The 26,748-nt window shown below is 35.8% G+C and overlaps 1 protein-coding gene across 1 annotated transcript in view; it reads left to right on the top strand.

Moving 5' to 3' along the window:
- Positions 1-450: 450 nt before the first annotated feature.
- Positions 451-26,748, top strand: part of Cen (cerebellar degeneration-related protein 2-like) — a 103,624-nt gene continuing 77,326 nt past the window's right edge. The window contains exon 1 of the mRNA XM_034984215.2: positions 451-792. Within this exon, the coding sequence (XP_034840106.1) occupies positions 717-792 (76 nt within the window). The 5' untranslated portion in view covers positions 451-716. The remainder of the gene's footprint in view (positions 793-26,748) is intronic.

The raw sequence follows: 26,748 nt of genomic DNA, 5'->3' as shown, positions 1-26,748 counted from the left end.
ACGATTTACGACTATAATATCAAGCACTCATAAATACTACTATAATGGCAAAGTTTCATTTTATGGCACTGTTTTGCATTTGAAATTGCGTAGGCGTGCGTAAGGACAACTACTCAACGGTCGTTCTATGACCGGAATTTGTACCCAAGGTAAAAAAAAAGGTATTTATCAATGCATAAATATTAACTACTCTATTTATCAACGCAAAAATAATTATATGTCTAATCGGAAACAGGTGGCAGATGCACATTACGCGATGAGTTGATAAAGACGTGTCTAAAGAAAAGCGTTAACGGTTCAATAAAATCGAAAGAACCAAGAGTGCCTAGTGAACGTTGAACGTTCTATACTCTGTGCGTTCAACGTAGCTGATTGCTTGACTTGAGAGCCCGAGAACGGAGAACAGGTTAGGGGCAAGCGACACATCCCGATCGCGAGGACCGAGGTTGTTCTTGTTGGTAGACCGCAGAGCGCAGTGCTCGCCCGGCCGCTAATGTGTTTGCGCGCGCACATACGAAACCAACGAACGCGGGAAACGCCGCAAGCTATGTTTCTTCACCCATAACAACATATGATTTAATAAGTGCAATAATAACCGCTTTATAAATTCGCAAAGCTTTAATTTCGCAAGGATTGACATCTGACGAGGACAGCAGTGTTGAGTGTTTGTGTAAGAGCATGTTTCTTGTGGACTTGTAATAGGTGAAGCCATAGACATGGCTAGTTTCGAGGACCTCTCCTTCGACTGGTCGACGCTGTGCCAGGAGTGCCCCGAGTGCTGGACGGCATCAGGTCAGTGACCCATACTTTGAAAATGAAATTGAATCCTTGGAAGTCTTAATTATTCGTTTTCTAAAACAAATTACATGCAAATTTGAATTTGACCGGTACGATTTAGCTACCTACCTACCCGCCATTTCGCCGAGCTTACCTTTCGTATTTAATTGGGTGTTTCGAGATGATCTTTTTATGGCTTTCACGTGAATCTTAATAATTCATACTTAATACTGTAATAGCTGGTAATTACTGCATTTTCTGACCGTTGCGTTACTCTCGAATGATGGCACTTCTATTGACTCACACACACTACAGTTTGTAACATATTTACATTAGGTAGATCTGCTGCGGTATGTCGAGGATTTAAAATATGCAATCAAATAGGTAATAATTTTTTTATATCTTTTACAATTTACATCTTACAACGTAAGCACGAAGTTTATTTAATTCAATGTTTTCACGATTTAGGTTATTATGTAAACACATAAATGTAAATCGTGAAAAGTCACAAAAGTTCTCAGATGGCGCATTTGGAACCCTCGTAGCTTTAATTTCAAGTTCGCGTAAAAATTATCACCACTATATTATCATCTTACAAATCCAACAACCGACCATTAAAAAGTGTAATTTATTACCTATTTTGATAAATTATTTGACTTTGACTTTGATTTTGAGTATGATTCGCTAATCGCAACGAGTTAAAACCAGCGTGCAACTTTGCCGGTGAAGATTAGGTATATTTTTAAGGTAGGTATATTTTGTAGGTAGGTATCTATAAAAAGATAATTTATTTCGGTTAAAGTACTGAATTTGTATTTAAGTAAGTTATTAGCACTACAATATTGGAAGTTGCCAAAAAATCTGATACCATTTTCAGCGGAAACGAATTACATAAGTTAATAAAAAGCTTTTCAAAAGAATTCAACGCGAGTGAGGCTCTTCTCTCAAAATAGAGAGATTATAATAAAATCTATTTTAATGAAAATATTACAATAAGACTTAAAGCTAGCCTTATCTAATTACTATATAAATCATGCCCACGAGAAATGGTGCCAAGAATACTGGCTGCACTTCCGGCTGGACAGCCAGGCTGATCCGTTGCGCAAAAATCGAACCAGTACGTCTATCTCCAGATGAGGCTCTTAATCGCGGTGAAATGTATCGTAATTTTTTTTAACACTAAGACTCCATGGCCCCAGGGTCTCCCCGGCAAACGGAACAAAAATGTAAGTCTCGATAAGAGAGACATACTTGCGCCGCTTGCCGTTTTCAGCTGTTTCTGCTGCGGCTCCCGGTCTTGATGCTGTCTCCGTGATATGACATGCACGGGGCCAATGTAACAGTCACGGCTTATGGATGTCACATACTATGAAGCTGAAGTTTAAAAGCAATATTATAATAAGTAATTAGTATATTCATAGCTCTTCTGAAATGTCAAAATTTCACTTCCCTTAAAATTCGGAATTCCACGTGATAACAATAGGTATCCGTCCATACGTTACGTAAAACTGTTTGTTTTGCAAATACCGTATCATTGTGTGCGTGTGTTTGTTAGGTAAATATTTGTTCTATCACTTAGCGCAGTCCACAGTCACGCTTTCATACAGACACGAATATGTTAAGAGCAGACTACTACAGATAATTTGAATATGAATTTTTTGACGACCTCCCTGGTGCAGTGGTGGAGCGCTGTGGTCTATTACCGAATAGACGACTCCCACCAGGGGAAAATTTAGATTTTTTATAATTTCTAAATTTCCTCTGGTCCCTACTGGCAAAGCCGTACCGCCAAGCGATTGGGCGTTCCGGTACGATGTCGTGCAGAAACCGACAAGGGGTAGGTATAGGTTTAATGAATACCCCTTCCAAGTTAGTTCGTTTCCATCTTAGAATGCATCATCACTTATCATCAGGTGCGATCGTAGTAATGGACTAACTTGTAATGGAATAAAATAAAAAAACCGGTCAAGTGCAAGTCAGGCTCGCGCAACGAGGGTTCCGTACTACAGTCGTATTTTTCGACATTTTACACGATAACTCAAAAACTATGATGCGTAAAAATAAATAAAAATCTGTTTTAGAATGCACAGTTGAATAATACCTTTCATATGATACCCCACTTGATATAGTTATCTTACTTCGAAAATTGAAAATACTAATTATTATTAGTTTATGACCACAACTTAATTTTTTTTTGTGTGATGTAACCACGGTTTTCAGATTTTTCCCCGAATGTCTGCCATAACACCTACCTACCTGCCAAATTTCATGAATCTAGGTCAACAGGAAGTACCCTGTAGGTTACTTGACAGACAGACAGACAGACAGACAGATAACAAAGTGATCCTATAAGGGTTCCGTTTTTCCTTTTGAGGTACGGAAACCTGAAAAGATGATTTGGATAGAAGACAAAAGTTAAATCGCACAAAAATTGCAATCATTATTACGCAATGAGTTTTATTTCTCTAGGGAAATCTTAAACTATATGGAAAGTCCACGCTTGAAAAAAAATTGAATTGTGCCAATATGCTTCTCATCTCATTCAAAAGAGCGAAGGTTTTCTTAGACTGCTGGTTTTCTGAACATCTCTTTTAGTTTAAGAGTGTCTGATGCCAGTTAAATAATGCAAAGTATAATGTTATATTATGTATAGTTATAATAATTAATTGTTATTTGTAATGTAACGGTATTCATATTTATAATACCTAGTAGTGATAGTAGTGTTATAATAATTATAATAATTTTAGACTACTTTCCATTAATTACACATACAAAATATGCTTATTTAACTTATTTATTTACATAATAAGAATGGTTTAGATAGGTATGAGATGCTTTAAATAAAATGAACCGATATACCTTAGTGACCAAATCATTCAGATTAAATATTTAAATTTAACATAAAAGTAAATAATACAGTTTAGACTTTAGAGTTAATCAAATAATAATAATACTGAAATTAAGTATTATGTTACGTATAATTTGAAGTTAGTAAAACAATAGAATGGAGTAAAAATATAAAGATAAAAAGAATGTTTTTATCTTTATTTTTTTTTAATTACAATATTTTAGCAACAATTTTTTTTAAATTCATTTCTATTTTAATTTATATAATTTATACAATTCAGATAAACTATTAATAAACTTAAATCTAAAAAAACAACATAAAATGAATTTAAACAATTGAACGTAAAAATTACAGATCTAAAATTTCATCTAAACCACCGCAACGAGGCAGGGTGCCCTTTTAATTAATTTACATAATAATTATAATTTAGGAAACCAATGTACCGCAATTCATAATAATGTTCTCACGACTTCAAAAATAATGATTTTATTAGGTATATTATTGGTCCGTACACTTTGGGTCAGTATTCGATGGTTCTTTAAATTAATTTCAACGTCTTTAAGCAGCAAAATAATTATACGTTGTTATAAAAATTAATCAGTGACACATATTCTGTATAACAAGTATGAGTGCATTGTACTCGGAGAGACGCTACCCATGAAAATTGACGGTGACCTCATTGATATGAATGGAATGTGTTATACAAATTTTCGATTAATTACACATTCATCAATACATCTATCCGTTGAAAAATAATTGTTCTGCACGTCTAAATTTGGTTTTTGGGATATGAAAATTAATTTGATACCTACTGTATTCGTACATACATTTTATTAGTTTGCTGATTTTTAGGGTTCCGTACCTCAAAAAGAAAAACGGAACCCTCATAGGATCACTTTGTTGTCTGTCTGTCAAGAAAACATCGGAGTACTTTCCGTTGACCTAGAATCATGAATTTTGGCAGGAAGGTAGGTCTTGTAGCAGACATGAGGGGAAAAATCTAAAAACTGTGAATTTGTGTTAATTTATTAGGTTCGTACTTAAGTGATAAATGTCAACTGTATCAAGAATTTTAAAACTTTTGTTTGTACAGATGAAGTTGTGGCTGTCTTAAAAAAGTTTCTTAAAACTGCTCTGTACTGAATGATACCTCATTAAAGAGTGCGTGGGCTCTATTATTCATTGAAACGGTTATTTTATACGGTCTATCTCCATTGCTAATATAATAAAAACATCGTTATTAGTCGATACAAAGCAGCTCAATAATAGCTATTCAAAGAATAACGTCATATTATTATGCTTGTTATAAAGATGTACGACGTCTTGTTATTTTAGTACAGGTATTGTATGTTATCATTACATTTATATGTCATTCTGTTATATATTTTAAAAAGTAGTTCAAGTTGATTTCCATTGCATCTACGTCTATGCACGTACTTTAATTTAGTATTTTCGATTTAAATAAAGTTTGACTCATAGATTAATTATATGGTCTGACTATTCACTATTCAGATTTGAGTTTCAAGAGACCTTTATATAGTAAACATGTACCCTTGAATATCTGAAAGAGCTTGTACATTTAAAGTATTTAAGGTTAAGCACTTAATTATTAATTTATTATTAAGGTTATTTACAAATTTTAGACAATCATCAATGATATTACAGCGTATATTATATATCAAAAAAGTCGATTAAGAAGCGAAAAAGGATTGGATAAATAATAATTCAAGTTAAGTGAAAAAATTCGCAGGAATATTCTTAAGCATGCGTGGTAATCAGAGAGACGCCTTATACTGGGGAAGCAAATTCTATAGTTATGCATACAAAAATGTAAGCTTGGTTCTCATTATTTTAGAAAACCTATTAAGTACTCATGTTTTCTTTTTTGCACTTTTTAATTAATTACCGTTAAGATGCATTATGATAGAGATAGCTATATTATTGCCAAACAAAGTAAACGCAGGACCAAGGTTAATTAAAACCCCGCACTGGGTTAGCGCGGGGGCTGTGCGGGTGTTCGAGGCGTTCCCACCCCGATTGCCATCTCGACCAGTCGCCAACTATAGAGTGCCGGCCGTTGGCTTGAATAATAATGAACCTACGAGGTTGACATGGCCAAACAACCGTTAAAACGTTACTGTAGCCGAATTCTTAGGCGCCACGTTTCCACTATTAGGGCCACCCAAATTTTGTGGCCTTCTTTAATTTAACGTTTGTTATGTGATTCATGTCTGTCAGTTAAAGACTTTAACTGGGTAGGACCTACCTACTTATTTTCACGTCACACGACGAATAATTCAATAAAATTCCTTAGGAATTAGTGAATACACTAGCTTATTCTAAAATACATAATTATTATCGATGCCAAAAATCATGTCGGAGTTATTGTAGGGCAAACCAACAAACGAAAAAACACTTTCGCATTTATATTATGAGTGGTTTAATATTTTTAATAAATGTGGAAATACAATGGATAAATATATTGGGGGCGAAATATTTGGTTAGGTGACAAGAAAATGTCAGAATATCTTTAGAAACAGGTAGTCATTTTACACCTTAAGCATCTATCAATTAGTAATTTATTATAATTATTCAATCACTCGCTAAATGACTCTGAGCTTCCTTATGAGGCCCACAGCGATATCCGTATGTCATCACTGGCAATAAGATCCAGAGTAACCGACAGAGCTCAACGGGTTGTGCAGTTGGCTTGTGAAGTTATATGGCAATAAACGGGGTACACATAGTTCGAAAAGCCGATAGACATTGTGGTCCCAACTCCCAAGGTACTGGAATGGTGTCTTCGCACCAGAAAGCGCAGCATTGGCAGTCTCCCTATTAGAGGGAAAGACAACATCAAACGAGTCACTGGGAGCCGCTAAATCCAGGCAGTGGCGCGGCGCAAGACTGTGGCGCGTGAAAGTCTCTACAATAAAACTATGTCCAGTAGTAACCATTTATCGGTCAACAACGAATATGTACTTATTATTCAAAACGACTCAAAAAAATATGGCAAAGCAGTTTTAGCGTTTAAACTGTCGTGAGTCTACAGGTACTCATTTTTAAGTTGGCAAGTATAAACTTACTAAGTATGAATCTGCCAATCCACACTTGGCCAGTGTGGTAACTGGTAGACTAGGTATGACCTAACCCTACACATTCTGAGAAGTGACTCGTGCTCTGCAGTGAGCCGGCGATGCCTTGATCAATGAGTCTGCTGGGTACCGCGTCAAGTCGCGTGCAGAGGTTTAGTAAGGACCCTGGACGGGCCTAAAACTAGTCGGGCATATTCCTACAAACAATTGAGTTTAGCATACATAAGTATATTATTATACTTCTAGTAGAGCAGGTCTGATAGGTATACGTTCATCGTTGCATCATTCAAAAACTCAAGGTTACACATGCCCACCAACACCATATAACAGGTTATGAGTGGAGATTAAAATCAATTGACACTTGACAGTCGTTAAGTAGTTTATAGATGCCATGATAATTATGACGGTGCAAACAAGAATAGCGCAATGTTACCGCCAAGTTTATTTTGATTAATGACTCTAAAGACAGCTGATTGCAGTAAAAATGTGTAAGCACATGCATATTAAGTATGTAAAATATTATGTTTTCACGATTTCCACACATCCGTACAATTACACAATTAAATAACAATTTAAGTAACGGCTGATCGATCCTCTCTTTAATCTGTCGCTGGATTAAAAGTATTTAGCAACAATTTAGCAACGTTGTTATTTGTCAAAAATTGTATGGTCAAATAACAAATTATTAGATTAAGGACCATAATGCATGGATTTATTGATTTCGACAGTAACTCATACCTTGTTAAACACTTTAGTGAGATTTAAATAAAAGATTAGTACTTATATACTTACCACCAAAATATCCACTAATCGTCAATCTTCCTACTAAGGAACATTTCCTTCATCATGTTTTAAATCTGTCTGCTGTTCAATGGATTCAGTCACAAAACTCACAATACATCAATATGTATCGTCGTTGCTCATTGCTAAAACAGTGGATATCTCATTGTATCGTAAGTAGCACAAAACCAAGTGCGTGTGGAAATATGTGATTTGTAAAATGTTGTGAGGATATTTCTTAGTATTATTCAATTGTTATGTTTCATTCCATTTTAATTGTTCTTAGTAAAAGAGTTTAAGTATACCTACTATATCTTCTTTCTTCTATACCTATATAAAAATGAATCGCTGAATGTGTTGCTGATCGCAAATCTCCAGAACAGCTGAACCGATTTCGGTAATTCTTTTTTCATAATATTCCTAGAAGTACGGGGATGGTTCTTACGCAGAGAAAATTTTAAAAAAATCTTGGAAAGAATCGACTTTTAGGCAGTACGAAGCTCGCCGGGGCAGCTAGTTGAAAATAATTCTATTTATAGGTAAGTATATCTTTGCCATCATAGATAAACTACTAAAACTTTTACTTTGATATAGGCAAAGCTTAAAATATATTCATTTGTATTTTGAAAAGTGAAGACAATGAATGCATGTCATACAACATGCATTCGCGTAGCCTATTACACCCTATTCGGATTTTTTTCTATATGTAGGTACACTAAAGATTTTTAAATTAATTAAATAGGTATTAAAGGGTCATCGACCGTATAAGCTTTAGCCGCCTCGTTTCCCTCTTTTGTCCTTTATTTTGCAAAATTTTAAAAAAGTTGTCAAAAGTATACCGATAATAATAAAATTATCATTTATCAAAGAACTTAAATTTACTTCTGAAACCGGAAAATCATTTGGAGTGGTAGATCACATACCTAAACAATGTTTTCGAGGTGCTATTCCACCAAGGTTATTCCGTTAAAAAGATAAAAATTTCTTAACGCAATTTTACAGTTTGAATTCTTTAAACAGCTAAACGTGATAATCTTGTTGTTTAGCCTATCAATCATTATCGCAATATTTTATTATAGGTACCTAATAGTTTCAAAATTCAAGTATGAAAAATAAAACACCAAACTTATAAATAGCTTGTTGACTTTATGCAATTTCCAGCTGAAAAAAAGGAAAAAGTGTAAATTTTTTGGCTATTGTTATTGAATATCACAAATTATATTGTAATCGAATTGTATCTATAGATTTAGGAGGAGTGAAAATTGTAAAGCGAGAGTGTATTAAATCGGAACGTACTTGTTTGCCACCTTGTTATTTCAAAACCTCGTTAAAACTGATTATTTCGCAGTTGCCTTGAGTTTGTAGATATGGAGGTTTCAATGTTTTATTCATATTCTTTTGGAGCTTTGCAAAATCGGATATATTTACTTAATTACATAAAAAAAGAACATTTCATAGTAGGTTTGGAAAATTTCATTTGTCGTATCGACGTGTTTAAACTTTTTAAGCTTAGTTTTGAAGAACTCAGGCTGAAACCTTAGGCTAAAACACAAAAACCCGGGGGAGATATGGGTGAGATTTATTTTTGTAGGTACCTACAATGCGCAACCATACGCCTTGTGTTCAGCATCCCGATTGTGTAAGAAAAACGTATTTATCGTAATCGGTAGCAAATTCTGCCCCTTGATTGGCTGTGAAAATGTGAACAGGGAATTTAACCAATCAAGGGGTAGGATTTGCTGTCGATTACGATTACGATAAATACCTACGTGATTACGCAGATTGCACTATTTGTTTTGCACGCACTATATCTACGTATAATAAGTACATAGGTATAGTTTCTGTCCATATTGTATAGATTATATAATTAGTAAGGAGATTATGGAATACTTTTAAACAAGAACGTTGACCGTATAGTGGCTGGTCGATACTAGTTGGACCGGAAGGAAAATAGATAACGAGATTTACCGGTTGTAAAATAACACGCGGGTAGCAAAATGCTTCTATAATGTGTAAAATGAAAATGTATATTAACCGTCAATTTTCCCAACCTGTAAACAGGATGTAATTATTATAGTAATGAATATTTACGTTTTGCTTATAAGAGACTAACTACAAAGTCTAAGATGTATATAACCTGGCGTGGCCTAGGTAACTTTGTACCTACTTGTTTAGTAGTTAAATCTCTTGCTTTAGTAAGAGACTAGCGGCCTGCCCCGACTTTGTCCGGGTGATACACACAACATATATTTATTCTGGAGCGATTTTTTCTAAAACGTGCAGTATTTCCGGAGATTACTGTCCACACTAACTCACAAAATTCGCACCTTGTCTTTATGATATTATGATATCGATCATAATATCAGAACGCTGATTGCACATCATAACGAGCTAGTTGGGTAGTTATTTCAGGGTTCCGTATGATTTTTTAACCGACGTGTTTTTGGTAAATATGACATGACAAAAAGTTTAAGCAAAACTTTCCTAAAAAGTGCCCAATTGGGAAACAAACCCGGATTAACTTGCAAGCGACGAGGTAAGAAATTGCAACGTTGCAGCACCTGTGAGGTCGACGAGAAAGTTTTGTTTATGCCTATTTTATTTTTAAATTACATTTTTATTGCTTTGCGGGAAAACTGACAAACTTCTGCCGAAATGCCGACTGGTGTTTAATGTAGGTAAAAGTAAACGATGGGCCGCCTCGATCATATGGCTTATATTCGTGTGTGAACCATCTGATCCTTAACCATGCAGCTACGGATGTAACTATGTACTAATGTTATACCCAAGGCATCCCGAACCAGCGGTGCATTTGACGATTCAAAAGTACTTGCAAACGTTTAATTAAATATTTTTTTATCTTGGTTCCATCCGTATTTAGAGGTTGGTGACCAAGGATGGAGATTCAAATGGCACATAAGTGGGACCTTATTTTGATAATCGCCAAGATTACGTATAGTAATTCCCACGTGCGTGGCATTACATTGGCTTAGCTAAAGCCTTAAGCCGCAGTCCTAAACTAAGCCGCTTAGATACTCATCAGTAAACTGTTGACAAAACAGTAGTAATTTTCTTTTATATTATAATTTAAAATTATGATTTAACATAAAAACCAATACAAAATTATACTTGTAAATGATTTTTATCCGGATTTGAATTTAAAGTGTTTATGTCAATCGAATACTGTTCAAAATATATTACATAAATAGAAAGATGTGGCACATCAGCAAACATTAAAATATGCTACAGCAAACGTAGCATATTTTAATGTTAATATTTAAATAAGTATAATATTAATATACTTATTAAACTTTTTTATTTATTTATAGACTAGTACTTGGCTGTAATCAGACCTGGTGGCACCCTTTGAGTACGGACCCTAAAAATTAAAAAAAATAGAAAACTTCAACAAAACCTGTTTTATAGTGAGCTAGTAAAGATCTAAATACGTGTTTTATACGAAAAAAAGACTCTAGAGCCAAGAGTCGAGACTCATTGTTCTTGACTATTATTGCGAACCCTCGAGGCATTTCGTAACCCGATATTTGTCATACTCGTGTGAGACCCGGGTTTGCTCTCGAGCGTGACTGTGGCCGTGGTGTCAAGTACTGAGACCGTCAACACCTCGCATAGTGTCATTGAACGCAAGTTAGCGTTTGTTAAGCTGGTACTTTTTAGCATGCATTCAGAGACCTAGGATATCTGAAAATGGAAGAATATGTATAAGTAGTAGGTATTTATATCGACGGGACCCGGGTTGCATTTGTGGGTCCTTCCGGTTGTATTTTCTCGCTTCCAGTTACATGATGGTCGTCGAAAATGGGAGACACCCAAGTTTTCTAATGTTGCTAAAAATGAAGTGATAAGATGCGTACTTACATAATTTCTACTCTTACTTCTGGAAAAGCCAAAAATAATTTTAAAAAGAGGAGGAAATTATTATGGGAGGGAGAGTGGTGAAGAAATAATTTCATATAGAATAATTATTTAAGAAGAATTAAATTTTTTAAAGAAATAATTTCAAGAAGAAATAGATTTCTAAATAAATAAATAATAAAATGACTGCAAAATTTGTATTCTATTCTGTACTACGTACTGCAGATAATAATAACTAATAATATTATTATCTACTCCAGATACTGCCCTACATGCACCCTCTTGGAAATAATTCTGCAGGCGCCAACCGGCTTCTCATACATATTTTCAAAATAATACCTATAGGTACTTATTATCTTTCCTCGACATGTTTTCGCCTCACCCTCAGATTAGCTCTCACCGAAAAGTGCGTGAACCTAATACACATATTTATGTTGCTTTAAAAAAGTTTTTTTAAAAAGATCGTTTACATAATTTATTATAGCAGTTAGTTGTATGGAGGACATCACTCGTCTGCGATAAAGCCTCCATTTGGTACTTTATATTAGGGCCGTTTGTGCTTGATAAGCTTTATTACAACAAAATCCCTACTTACATGTTCATTACAACTAAAAGAAGCTTTCTATGTATGTATACCTATTTTTTTAAACTGATATAAGAATACCTACTACTTGTTGTTCATGCTATATTATGATCAAAGTCAAAGTCAAAGTCAAATGATTTATTCAAAATAGGTAATTAATAACTCTTTTTGATGGTCAGATGTTGGATTTCTAAGATATAGTGGTGATAATTATTACGCAAACTTAAAACTAAAGCTACGAGGGTTCCAAACGCGATCTCAAAAGGAAAGTTTAACGAATAATTTGAGGATTGTAACGATATCCCATACATCCAAATCTTTTTAGGAATTCAGGAGTTATAATGGAATAAATAAACTCATATACATGAACCCTGAAAAAAACAACAATAAAAAAATTAACACAGTATTAATTAATATCCGGCGACATTTTTGTCACAGCCGCGGTGTGGATTGTAAATATCTTAGCCACAGAAAGAAATAAATATTTCGCAACAGTAATCAATCTAGATGTTGCATAAAGTTAGCACATTATATAAGTAAGTGGAAATCAAGTAAACGAACATATGCATAGCAAGAATACAAGATATATGTATAGGTAAGAACTTATACATTACATACCATGTGCTAACGATTCGCCCAGTCTCTCGCAGATACACGTTTTTTACCGATTATTGCATGACCATGTCTCGTGTCTGATAGAACAAGAGAACATTTTTAATTATTTTTTTACTTCAGACTTAAAAAAGTTCTATGACGTAAATATTTATAAAAACAACTTACTTAGTGATAATTATTATGTTTTATATTACGTTCCATGTTATGTTGTTTCGCGTTTAACGTAGAAATAGATAAATCCTCTTCTAAATTAGTAATGTAACTGTGAAAAATAGTATATTAGCAAAACGTAGACGAATTTCAATACGTATATTAATTAAGTATAGATACCATTCGTAGATAAAATACATATAATGTTATCACTAATCCATGACTAATCGTATATCGTTATTCGTTACACAATTCACCGTATTTGTTTTTATCACACCTTTTCACTTCAAGCCACGAATATAAATAATAGTGTAGAATGTAGATAAGATCGTATGTAATAGTAATAATACTTTATCACAATACTAGCACTTGCAATATAGTAAAGCGGTGCAAGGTGAATATCAAACAGGTTACAGTTACACAGTTAAGTGCAGACCACACCACGAGTTAAGCGAAGCTAACTTTGTTTATTTTAGTTAAAGCCATAGCCTAGCTTACAGCTAAGCAAGCTAAATTATCTGGTTTCACACCGAAAACCTTGGATAAACGAAGGTTCAAGTGACGTAGCATCAGTGTAGTAGGCATCATCTGATCGCCACTATATTTTAGACTTAGAGTATTCTCATTTTACAAACTTAATTTTATTTAAAACTCAATCCTCATGACTTTAGTTACCAGCACTGGTACTTAAGGTCACGAGGTAGTCAAGTAGCACTGAGTCTTTAATTTAAAATTAATTTTGGTCCTTTTTGCAATATAAAACAATGTTACAGATACCTACTCTAAATTTAGTTTAGAGAAAAATATCAGAATCGATGCCATTATCGGTTTACGTAAATGTTAAGGAAATGCCAGCTTTGTTGGCATTGTATATAATAGTCGTAGTATAATCGTAGTATGATTAGATCGATTATTTAAGCTTTTAGTTCGCGATGTGAACCGAAGTATGAAATGACGCCGCAGCTGTGTGAATCAAGGAAGATTAAACGAAGTTAGCTTAGCTCTCGGTGTGTCCTGCGCTTTATAGTATAGCACCGTATAGTTACGAACCACATTCCATCATGTTGTTTTACTCCTAAGGATGACAGAATAATACGGTACTTATCTAGATATTGAATCCAAACTAGTATCTACCTATTATAAAAACCAAGTTCTCTTTCTTTGCTGTTGTTTCAAGTTAAACCACTCTACAACTGCATCCACTTGTTGGTTCAAAATAATATGTAGTTATAATAGTACCCACGTATTTACCCTTAACATTTAACACAAAATTTAGTGCACGTACCGTTAAATAAAATGTGTGATAAGCTTTACGCGCTGTTGCAGAAAAAACTAAACTCTGCGTTTTTTATGACAGAAATCATCTAGAAATTAATAGAGCCTAATGCACTAACTACATATTTGGTACTCTAAAATATGGTCGCCTCATAACAGCAGTTCTGTTTGGCGGCAATGACGAGAATGCCAATTACGAATTTTCTTCCGGGAAAAGATCTGAGTGAGAGCGATCACGAAACTCGCGAAAATACAGATATGAAAAATATCTACGTCAATGCTACCATATAAATAGATCTATGACAACTTCAAGACGTATTTTCACGGACTCGTATTGGATGAGTGTGTCAAATTTAGTAAAAGAAGAGAGAGAAGTTAACACAGTGGGCTTTAATAGTGATGATAAATTAAATCCAATGATTACTAATGAAAGTTATCATTTATCAATTATTTGTCAGGTAAGGCCAAATACTAAGTAATTAAAAATCAAGCAAAGCATCTGCTGTATTATTTCAAAGTAAGAATCCTAATCATCTAAACAGGCTTCTATAATAATTAGAAGCTAACAACCTAGTGTTTACTTTTATCTCAATGTATAAAATAAATAGCACAAGAGGGTAGGTGATAAATAAAGAAGTAAAACCAACCAAGTCCAATAATAATTGAATTGTATTGTTCAGCATTGATCTATTTATATTAAAATGAATCTACCACCCATTTCGCTAAGGTGTTTAGTCATGGAGAAGAAAGGGCAAAGAAACTCCATAACACACATCTTTTAAAACATTAGAACGTTGAGTAAAGTAGTAGGTACATATTTGGTACACAGTTACAACAGGTAACCTATAAAAGGCAAATGATTACATTACATTATAATAAAATATAAGAATACTTAACTTCAGTAAGGTCCGCTGTGTTTGCTCTGGGCTGTCGATACAAGACTGTCCCCTCTCTGTCGAGGTAGGGTACTTTTATAACACTGCCATCGCAAACAAGGCGGATATCGACTATCACATGATCTTAATATTAATCATTATTTATTTTAGGTTTGTTGACAAAAGGTATGTTGACACACCCAATTTACAATAATAAAATCAGTGACATTGATGGTCTACGTATTAATAATTTACAATAATAATAAGCGAGTTAAATTGTCAGTTTACACAACATTTTTATTTCACATAATAGCTATTGCCAACTGTATGTTGACAATAGCTTAGTATAATGTCACTCTTAGTACAGTGACAATATTTAATTTACAATGAATAATTAGTGACATGTATTGATAATTTATATAATATTATTTTTCATATTTTCATATTCCTAGATACCAAATTAAACAAGAATAAACAATAATAGTTTTACACTATTGTATTGTATGATGACAGCAAGAAACTAGGAACATTGACATTGTATCCGGAAACGGAATAACGATTCTGTTTTAAACATCACAACAAACATTTACTTCAGACTCCCAAGTTTATGATTAGATGAATTTTAGCATATTAATTATGTATCCAATTTTATCGTAATATAACACGGCCATACTGACAAGTACTTCGCTCCCGAAGTACATAGGTAAAAACAGAAAGAAAAGAAAAAAAATCTAGCTAAGAGCTAAATAAAAAAAATTAACTGTAAGCTAAAAAGATCTATAAGCTAAGGAAGATCTATAAGCTAAAAAGATCTATAAGCTACAGCTACCTAGTTTAACTGTCCCTAACTGGCTGCGCCCCATAATTTAATGTTTAAATTTTTTTTTTTTAATATATATAAAGCAATGGGTCTTGTACTAGACTCTTGCCCAGTAGAGGTCATTACTAGACCTCGCTACTTACTGGCACCGTCCGAACAAGCCGTCTAACATTACCAACCAATATTTTTTTTTTATTGTTTGTTTTTTGTATTGGTACTAGTAATGATTAGTGCCAGCAGCCCTAACTAACTGGCCTAACTGCTACCAAGACATTACTGGAGTAGCACCAATAAGATGTATCACACCAATGGTGTAATACCAGCATTGTCAAGTCAAGCCATTTAACATTACTAACCACTCTTTTTTTTTTTTTTTTTTTGCAGTGGGTCTAGTAATGATAATCGCCAGGCAGCCTAACTAACTGTCCTAACTGCTACCAGGACATTACTGGATTAGCACCAATAAGATGTATCACACCAATGGTGTAATACCAGCATTGTCAAGTCAAGCCATTTAACATTACTAACCACTCTTTTTTTTTTTTTTTTTTGCAGTGGGTCTAGTAATGATAAGCGCCAGGCAGCCTAACTAACTGTCCTAACTGCTACCAGGACATTACTGGATTATCACCAGTAACATGTATCACACCAGTGGTGTAATCAAGTCGAGCCATCTAACATTACTAGACCAACAAAATGATTACTTAGTACTAGCAATGATTAGCACCAGGCAGACCTCACTAACTTTGTCCTATTGGGAGTCTTAACATTGTCATATTGTGAGTCTTAACATTTTGTATCATATGCCATAAAAAAAATTTTTTTTTTCTTTTTTTTTTTTCTTTTCTTTTTTTTTTCTCTGTTCTGCTTCTGTCATTTAGCATAAATTATTAGTAGGTTTTATTACAATTCGGCCATCTTGATAAGTACTTCGTTCCCGAAGTACATAGGAAAATAGAAAAATGCAGCCAGTGAACTTAAATGAACAGCGGCAACAAAAGTACCGACATAAAAAAAATATAAGATTGCTCCATTCACAAAACGATATTCAATGATTCAATGTCAATGTTACTATCATAAAAACTAGGATAGACGTCAGACCGAAATTAGAGTAGAAGAGAATATGTTTTCTTTGTTGATTATGTCTTATAAACAAGTGTAGTGTATGTACATCAAACCAACTCAAAACAAGAATAAATTGATAACACGTAACGTAGGTATTTATAAAATTAAAATGTTCTGATAGCATTACTAAACAGAAAAAAACTTGAGCAGGTAATCTGCCTTACGTTGCTAAAAAAGTAATTTAGTTAAATAATAAAAGTTACTTGAATGGACCATCTCTTTTGTGTTTTTTTTTAAGAGAAGAAAAATGGTCGAGTTATTTTAAGAAGAAAAATAAATAAATAAATATAGTTTATGTTTAAGTTACATAAATCAGAATAAGGTAATTTCTTCAAGTTTCGAGTTGTAAGTACGATGCAATTTCTCAAAAGCAAACCTACTGATTTGATTATTATTATTGTTTCGGTATAGCATAACTTTCTAAATGATTTCACATTGTTATATACTTTATCAAAAACCGTTCGGCCAATCTGACCTCTAACTAGACTTATTCTTATCCAAATAAATTATACCACAACACGTGGTTTATCTAACTAATTAAAATCTTTTATGATTACCCTCACAAAAACTTTTCCATAGAAACAATACCACAAACGTGGTTTTAAGATCACTTTAAAGCAGCACATAATTACACTTCACTTATCTTTCACAATTGGAGCGACGCGACGTTTCGATCAGCGGTGTCACACCAGCACCAAGTGCCGCTGACAACAGCGTTGCCCATCGCTTTGTGATCATCGGGCACCAATACCAAGTGCTGCCGATGACAGGCAGTAGCCTGTTGCTTCGAGGAGAAGCCGCATCCACGATTGCTAAAAGCATTTGAAAAGTATTAGTATTTCGACAAGAAAAGAATTATCGTATCCCACTTCTGATGTGAGATTTTTTGTATAAAAAGAAGAGAAGTTAATGTAGTGGGCTTTAATAGTGATGATAAATTAAATCCAATGATTACTAATGAAAGTTATCATTTATCAATTATTTGTCAGGTAAGGCCAAATACTAAGTAATTAAAAATCAAGCAAAGCATCTGCTGTATTATTTCAAAGTAAGAATCCTAATCATCTAAACAGGCTTCTATAATAATTAGAAGCTAACAACCTAGTGTTTACTTTTATCTCAATGTATAAAATAAATAGCACAAGAGGGTAGGTGATAAATAAAGAAGTAAAACCAACCAAGTCCAATAATAATTGAATTGTATTGTTCAGCATTGATCTATTTATATTAAAATGAATCTACCACCCATTTCGCTAAGGTGTTTAGTCATGGAGAAGAAAGGGCAAAGAAACTCCATAACACACATCTTTTAAAACATTAGAACGTTGAGTAAAGTAGTAGGTACATATTTGGTACACAGTTACAACAGGTAACCTATAAAAGGCAAATGATTACATTACATTATAATAAAATATAAGAATACTTAACTTCAGTAAGGTCCGCTGTGTTTGCTCTGGGCTGTCGATACAAGACTGTCCCCTCTCTGTCGAGGTAGGGTACTTTTATAACACTGCCATCGCAAACAGGGCGGATGTCGACTATCACATGATCTTAATATTAATCATTATTTATTTTAGGTTTGTTGACAAAAGGTATGTCGACACACCCGATTTACAATAATAAAATCAGTAACATTGATGGTCTACGTATTAATAATTTACAATAATAATAAGCAACTTAAATTGACAGTTTACACAACATTATTATTTCACATAATAGCTATTGCCAACTGTATGTTGACAATAGCTTAGTATAATGTCACTCTTAGTACATTGACAGTATTTAATTTACGATGAATAATTAGTTATCAGTATTGACAATTCACATAATATTATTTATCGTATTGTCACATTCCTAAATATTAAATTAAACAACATACAAGAAAGATACTATTTAAATCATACCCTTTCCGTACATTGACATTGAATCCGGAAACGGAATAACGATTTTGTTTTAAATATCACAACAAATATTTATTTCGGACTCCCAAGTTTATGATTAGATGAATTTTAGCATAATAATTATGTATCCAATTTTATCGTAATATAACAAGTGCGTAACCGCCGTTACTCTCAAGTTGTGCCTAAAGAAGTTTCACTTCAAAAGAACTCTGACCTTGACCACACAGGTGCGCAGTGCAACTTAGGTATAATATATAGTGCGGTATGGTGCGCAGCTTACTTTGAAGTTGTAGTGCACTAAACTATACCTTTTTGAAAGTTGCTAGGAATACCTAATAGATACCTACAAGGTGAACATAAAATAGAACAGTGTTGAATGAATGTACCTTCGCTTCGCTATACTTTGAACCGCATTCCATATTATTCATACTAAAATTATAAATGCCAAAGTGTGTCTGTCTCTCTGCTATCTTTTCACGGCTCATCCCCTTAACCGATTTTGATGAAATTTGGTTCAGAGATAGCTTGCATCCCGGGGAAGGAATCCCGTAAAATCAAAGAGTTCCCACGGGATTTATAAAAACCGAAACTCACGCGGACGAAGTCGCGGGCATCACCTGGTACTAATATTAGAAGACGTTTGAAATGTAATACGGTCCTTTATAGCGCCTTTGTCGTTGCCTTGTTATTATTGTATTATAAAATGTAGGTACTTATAATATTAGACGTTATTAAATTTATTTGCGTGGATTTAAGTTTTAAGAGATCCCAAGTAATCAATTATTAGTTTTAAAAAACTAATTAATTTTTAAAATTAGTTTTAAAAAGAACCTAGTTTATGTTCGTTCCCGGTATGCAAGCTATCGGTTAAACGGATGGTCCATGAAAAGCTAGCAAAAAACATACGTAAGTAATTTCGCATTTATTATGGATGGATTGAAGTTATCGAACAAAATTTTCATTCAGTACTTCTCTAATCTGTGTTCAGAAGAATCTCTTCTAAATTCTGTGTCAATTTTCAACGTTTCCAATTTGTATGAACCGCCAATGATGACTGTTCAGTTTAGTGTAATAGCCTCCAAATTTGGCTTACGAAGCCTCAGAAATACTTATAAGGTGATTGGCCTAGTGAATAGATGTTCATCGTGACCTTGATCGTTTAGGCAGCCAAGAAAGTTAGCCTTTCTTGGCATTTAGCAAAACAAACAACAATTTATTTACACGCCTACATGAAAAAGTTGAGGCAAATCTATAATAGCCGTGCCAAGGCTTTTCTACACAGGGATCTTAACTGAAATCCTGAGATAATACCTATACAATTAGCTAGCCTTGACTGTATCAGAGTTAACAGCTAACACAACAGTCCATACGTCTTAGCGGAAGAAAATTGTTAACGGATAAAGGCTGAAACAAATACTACGCGCTACGATAGTTGCGGCCACACTCCTACCTATGGGTGCAACACTTGCAGTAATAACGACGTCACACCTCAATGCGATTCCCATATTAATTCCCACGGTGTACGATGCGTTGCGCGTTGCTGTAGAATTTTACGATGCGCAGCGCAAGTACTATAAAAGGACCCTGTGTTCTTACGATTTGTAGTAAAGCGGAGCGAAGTGGAGTGGAGTGAAGACGCACCCTTTAAACGAATGACGTTTGAAAATTATAGCGTCACCTCACAATAATCTGATTGGTGGATTGAACACATCTCCGCTCCGCTCCGCTTTACTAGAAACCGTACTGCTACGCGTGTTGGCGACGACAACGGCAGGAGTGCGGTTCTAGTTTCGCATTATGGAGGCCTATCATACAGTTCCTTGTTCCTTCAACATTTAGGAGATGCGTTGGACCGCTTCGCGTTGTGTGTGTTTCAAGCTTAATTTCTTATTAAATAGCTCTCATGTACATTTAAAATTACATCTATAGATAAGTAACTGATAAATAACTAATAATATACTCATTCACGCTACTATTATCTACCTACTTATTTAGTAATAAGCTCGACCTACTAAGGAACAACGAAAAAATTATGCATTTAAGTAAGTGCTTCCAAAAAAATATAAGTACGTGACGCGACACCTGTAGACCTTAAACGTTACATAAAATCTTCATTGTCGGCTTACTGTTCGATATAATATTAAGATTACGCAAAGTAAGATATAAAACTCAATGTAGACCAAATATTAATCCTGTTCTACATAGATAAATAATAACAGATATTAAATTCTATTGCCTTACTAGGTGCAATATTTTGATTACTTAATATTTAGGTAAGTAATCAATCGCTGTCAAACGTGAACGAATTAAAAATAACTACTTTATTAGGTGATTTTCAAAAACAAGAAATTTTACCGCCGCTGAATTTAAAATTTTATTTATAACAATACTATTTATTTATACACTTTGTTCGCGTGGACTACACAAACTTCAAACCCACATTTACCCCCTTAGGGTTTGAATTTTCAAAAACCCTTTCTTAGCGGATGTCTACGTCATAATAGCTATCTGCATGCCAAATTTCAGCCCAATCCGTCCAGTAGTTTCAGCTGTTCGTTGATAGATCAGTCAGTCAATCAGTCAGTCAGCTTTTTCTTTTATATACATAGATAGATAATTTAATTAAAATGCTTATGTTAGTTATTCTCCTACACCGAAATATTGCTCATATCGATTTACACCGACGCGACGCGACGGGACGTTCTTACCTATAATAACTAAAGATTGTCATAGTCTGGATAGTAGATTATATTGAGAAGAGCCGACAAAAAACTCGACAGATACACTTTTCAAAAATAAATACATATGTTATTGACCAATATACAGCAATGTAACAAACCATGCTTGCTATAATGCAAAACGTGCTTCCATACAATTCTGTTATATTCCATACCTATTTACTATCAAAGCTACGTGGAAATCCGCGGTCAAATATAATTAGAAGTTAGGACATGAGAAATTTTCTCCTACATCCGGCGTGCATTGATTCTTCCCCGTTCAAAGTTCACCAGCTCTTTCTTGTTTATATTAGTTCCTTATTAGATGCATATCAAACTTGATTAAGCTTAAGAAATGTTTATGTTATAGCGATAATGGGGCCGATTCTCTTGTACACAATCTCTAAACTAAACTAAATTAACAGGTCTAAATCTAGTGCTATCCTTTTCCACAAGCAACATTATAAAAGGGATAGCAATAGATTTAGACGTGCCATTTTAGTTTAGTTAAGAGATAGTGTACAACGGAATTAGCCGCACTGACAGCTTAACATCACGGTTCTTGCACTGAAAAAGCTTTTACCCATAAAATTATTGTAGGTAGGTACCATAAAATACCCATAAAATACATGCCTTTTTCCATTTGTCTCGTTAAAAATGGATTTATAGTTGAGTCGTACCTATGTAAAAACCGGCCAAGTGCGAGTCAAGCTCGCGCAACGAGGGTTCCGTACTACAGTCGTATTTTTTCGACATTTTGCACGATGATTCAAAAACTATGATGCATAAAAATAAATAAAAATCTGTTTTAAAATGTACAGATGAAGACCTTTCATATGATACCCCACTTGATATAGTCACTCACTTCGAAAGTAGAAAATACTAATTCCACAATTTAATTTTTTTTGTGTGATCTAACCCTAAATTCCCGGTTTTTAGATTTATCCCCAAATGTCAGCTATAAGATCTATCTACCTGCCAAATTTCATGATTCTAGGTCAACGGGAAGTACCCTGTAGATTTCTTGACAGACAGACAGACAACAAAGTGATCCTATAAGGGTTCCGTTTTTCCTTTTGAGGTACGGAACCCTAAAAAGTAACAAACAGTCTAATATACCTACTTTCGGATTTGTAACAAAGTAAAGAAGTATGAGTTTAGATGGTGCATTTGGTAGGTACCTTCGTAGCTTTAAGTTGCGGAATATTACCTTATCACTAATAACTCGATTAGATTGATAAAACCATATTTTATGCAATATTTAACGATATATCTATAGTACGGGGCAGGTCGAGATGGCGATCGGGGTATGAGGCGGGGGACGGGGCTCACACCTGCACGTTAGGTGCCTTATCCCGTACTGGCTTAGCGCGGGGGTGGAGCGGGTGTGCGGGGCATCTCCACCCCGACTGCTATCTCGACCAGTCGCGCACTAAATATTATACATACTTCATTATGTTAGTTTTCTTCTTCTTCTCAATCGTTCACTCTTGACAGAGTGGTCGTGGCTATGAATTCTTCACTGCTGCTCGTGCGATCTCCCTCCAGCGACTTCTATTGGTGGCATTATGTGCACACTGCACACACGGAGACAGGTGTGCTTGTTGCAGAGCGGATTAAGTCCGTCCACCTAGTTGGGGAACGCCCACGCGGACGTGTGCCCTCCACTCGACCTTGTACCACGAGGTGTTCGATGGCCTCTGATTTATTTTTAGTTCTTTGAGGATGGAGACGTTTGTACGATGTGCGGTCCATTTTATTCTTAAGAGGCGTCTCCAGCACCACATTTCCAGAACATGTTAGTTTTAGTAATATCAAATTAGATAAAGTAGAGTTCCAGTCATTAAAATTTTAAAAAATGAATCATCAGGTTTCTCTGGGATACCTATCTTCATTCTAAACTGACACTTTAGATACTAAAATGGGTACGTATATGCACCCTTGTCTGTAAGTATTTACGTAGGTATCTGACAACAACAATCTCATTTTATTTTATTATGTTAGTTGTAAGCAAAGAGTGTAAGTTGTGTGAAATACTTATGCATAAAAATCAAGGATGAACGTATTTTCAACCTGCGTATTGCCAACACTTAAAGAAAGGTCATGACACCTTTCAACCGTTAAGTTGTGGTGAACAACGTAACTATTATAATAAAAAACCGGCCAAGTGCGAGTCAGGCTCGCGCAATGAGGGTTCCGTACTACAGTCGTATTTTTTCGACATTTTGCACGATAATTCAAAAACTTTGATGCGTAAAAATAAATAAAAATCTGTTTTAGAATGTACAGGTGAAGACCTTTCATATGATACCCCACTTGATATAGTCACTCACTTCGAAAGTTGAAAATACTAATTATTAGTTCATGACCACAATTTAATTTTTTTTGTGTTCAGATTTTTCCCCAAATGTCAATAAGATCTACCTACCTGCCAAATTTCATGATTTTAGGTCAACGGGAAGTACCCTGTAGGCTTCTTGACAGACAGACAGACAGACAGACAGACAGACAGACAGACAGACAGACAGACAACAAAGTGATCCTATACGGAATATAGGAATAAATACGGAACCCTAAAAACAAAAACATTTCAAACAGACACGTGTTTGAAAAATGAAAAGCAAGTAATTGGGCACAAGTTTAACACATAGGTACAGTATTAGTAGGTACAATTATACATTCATTTTTAGGGTTCCGTACCTCAAAAGGAAAAAGGGAACCCTTATAGGATCACTTTGTTGTGTGTCGGTCTGTCAAGAAACCTACAGGGTATTTCCCGTTGCCCTAGAATCATGAAATTTGGTAGGTAGGTGGGTCTTATAGCTGGTACTAGGGGAAAAATCTGAAAACCGTAAATTTGTGGTTACATCACACACAAAAAAATTAAATTGTGGTCATAAACTAATATTGTAACACAAGCAATAACCAGATGGCGTTAGGCAAGTTATGGATCGCGCCTACTCCACCTAACTCGCCAAGTTGCTACTAGATGGCGTTGGCTGTAGGTTGGCCAAAAACGCATTGCGCTAGGAAGATCGACCGGCCTTAGTATAGGGTCTCCGCCACAGCCAACATTTGTCATGCGATCCGAGTTCTCGAGTAATCGGTGTCGTGCTTCCGACTGCGCTTCCACTGCGTGGGACGTTTGTTCGGGACGCGGCTATCGTGAATCGACTTCTCCTACAGTCGCGCTTCCAGTACTCGCTTCCACCTCGTGGGACGGGTGCACGGGACACGACTTTCGCACAGTACAGTCGCGCTTCCGACCTCTCGCTTCCACTGCGTGGGACGAAGGTTAGGGACACGACTTGTAAGTTGTAACTTTTAACGCGAAATAAACGTGTTGTCACGCAACGTTGTTTTATCTTGGCCGTCCGGATCCCGCTTTCCACGTGGAATCGCCACCCTGTGTTACAATCTGGCGCCCAACGTGGGGCCGCTGTTTACAAAACTGGCGGACTCCTCGGGCAAAGCGAACACACCAGGCCCAAAATTCTACGTGACGAGATCGGGACGGGCATCAACATATCGCGTGAAGACTCCAAAGAAGAAAACCAGTATGGCGCTGACGACGGAGCAATTCCAGAAGTTTCTGGAGCAAAATCGCCAGCAGCAGCAGTCGGTGATCGACGCTCTCACCAAAAACAAGCGCGGGAACATGACCAAGTGTAAATGCGTCTTCAACGGCGAAAAAGAGACGGAAAAGGTAGAATCTTTTTTGGCAGCCCTTCACCTATTCCGAAGCCTAGAAGGAATAGCGGACGAGGACTTAATTCAGGGCTTACCGTTAGTACTACGCAACGATGCCGGTACCTGGTGGCAAGGAGTCAAAGATGAGATTAAAAGTGTAGAAGTCTTTGAGTCACGCCTGAGAGAAAAGTTTGCGCCCTTGAAACTGCCTCATATTATTTATCAAGAATTGACGAGCATCAGACAAGGCGCCGCGGACACAACCGAGGACTTTATCACCAAGAAAAGAATGTTATTCTCCCTGCTTCCGGAACCGAAACACCCAGAGCAGCAACAACTAGATATGATTTACCACCTGCTGCGTCTGGAGATAAGGGATAAAGCGCTGCGAGCATCCTTCAATCCGCATCCTGAAAGTTAAATGCGGGTTCTGTAAGAACTCCGGCCATACAACAGAAGAATGCCGTAAAAAGAAGAAAAGTCTTTCTCGATATGAAACTACTTCAACAGGGGGGCAAGCGCAGTCCCAGGCCACGCTGCCTCCGCAACCAAAGTTTTCATGTTACGGTTGTGGTGCCCCAAACGTAGTACGTACGAACTGCCCTACCTGCGCTCAGAAGTCAACGAAACCTGTCGTGAAAGGCGAGGAGGTAGGATTCTGCTCATTTAGCATTCGTGACGAAGCTAGACCACGACCAGTCGTGCCAGCTACAATTGGCGGAATAAAAGGTTACCCCTATGTTGACACCTGTGCAAAAACAAACGTCGGCTCGTATTCATTATATTGTCGTCTGCTAGAGCAAGGCTACAGCTTCATGAAAGAAAATGTAGAAGTTACCTTAGCCGATGGTGTCACTAAGAAGTGTACTGTCCTTACGGTTCAAGTGGATGTAGAGATCTACGGAAGAGTATTTCCCACAAGCTTCATGATACTTCCTGAATCAAGGAAAAATAAAACCTTACTGGGCATAGGGTTCCTTACGAAGGCCATGATGATCCTAAACTTACCGCAATTCACGTGGCACTACATGGACAACCCAAATGAAGTATACGAACTGTTTACGGAGGATTTTGTTAAGTTTAAGGAAGACGTTGGTAAACCAGCTGACTCGATGAATGTGCAAGAGCAAGTCTCAATGCCATACCCAACATGCGCACCCGCTCATGCAATTCCTAAGCATACCAATATGAGCGTTTACTCTGATCCTGATAGTATATCTATTCCAGAAAGAAAGGAAGAGGCAAGCCTTCCGGAGGGTAGCGACGAGACCGCGAGAAAGTATGAGCTTAAAGCAATAACCTTCGATAGTCCAAAACGCGCTAAGACGGTCTTTGATGGTTACTCGCCTAGATTGAATTATATGTTTCAAGATGCACAGATGAGTATTCAAACGCAGGAAGTGGAGCTATCACCACATTCTCTGTCACTGTTTCCGGACTCAACGGATATTGGTCTTAACACTGTGGACATTGACTTACTCCCCAATGACGAGTTAAGCCCAGATCAGCAAAATCAATTAAGGAGTATGCTTTCCAGTTTCGAGGATGTGTTCACACCAAACAGCAAACCAGCCAAACACGTGAAACATGTTATCGATACAGCAGACAAAGGACCCATTTC

This window comes from Maniola hyperantus, chromosome 3 (genome assembly GCF_902806685.2).
Source record: "Maniola hyperantus chromosome 3, iAphHyp1.2, whole genome shotgun sequence".
NCBI classification, from domain to species: domain Eukaryota; kingdom Metazoa; phylum Arthropoda; class Insecta; order Lepidoptera; family Nymphalidae; genus Maniola; species Maniola hyperantus.
This window is presented reverse-complemented; position numbering and strand designations above follow the sequence as displayed.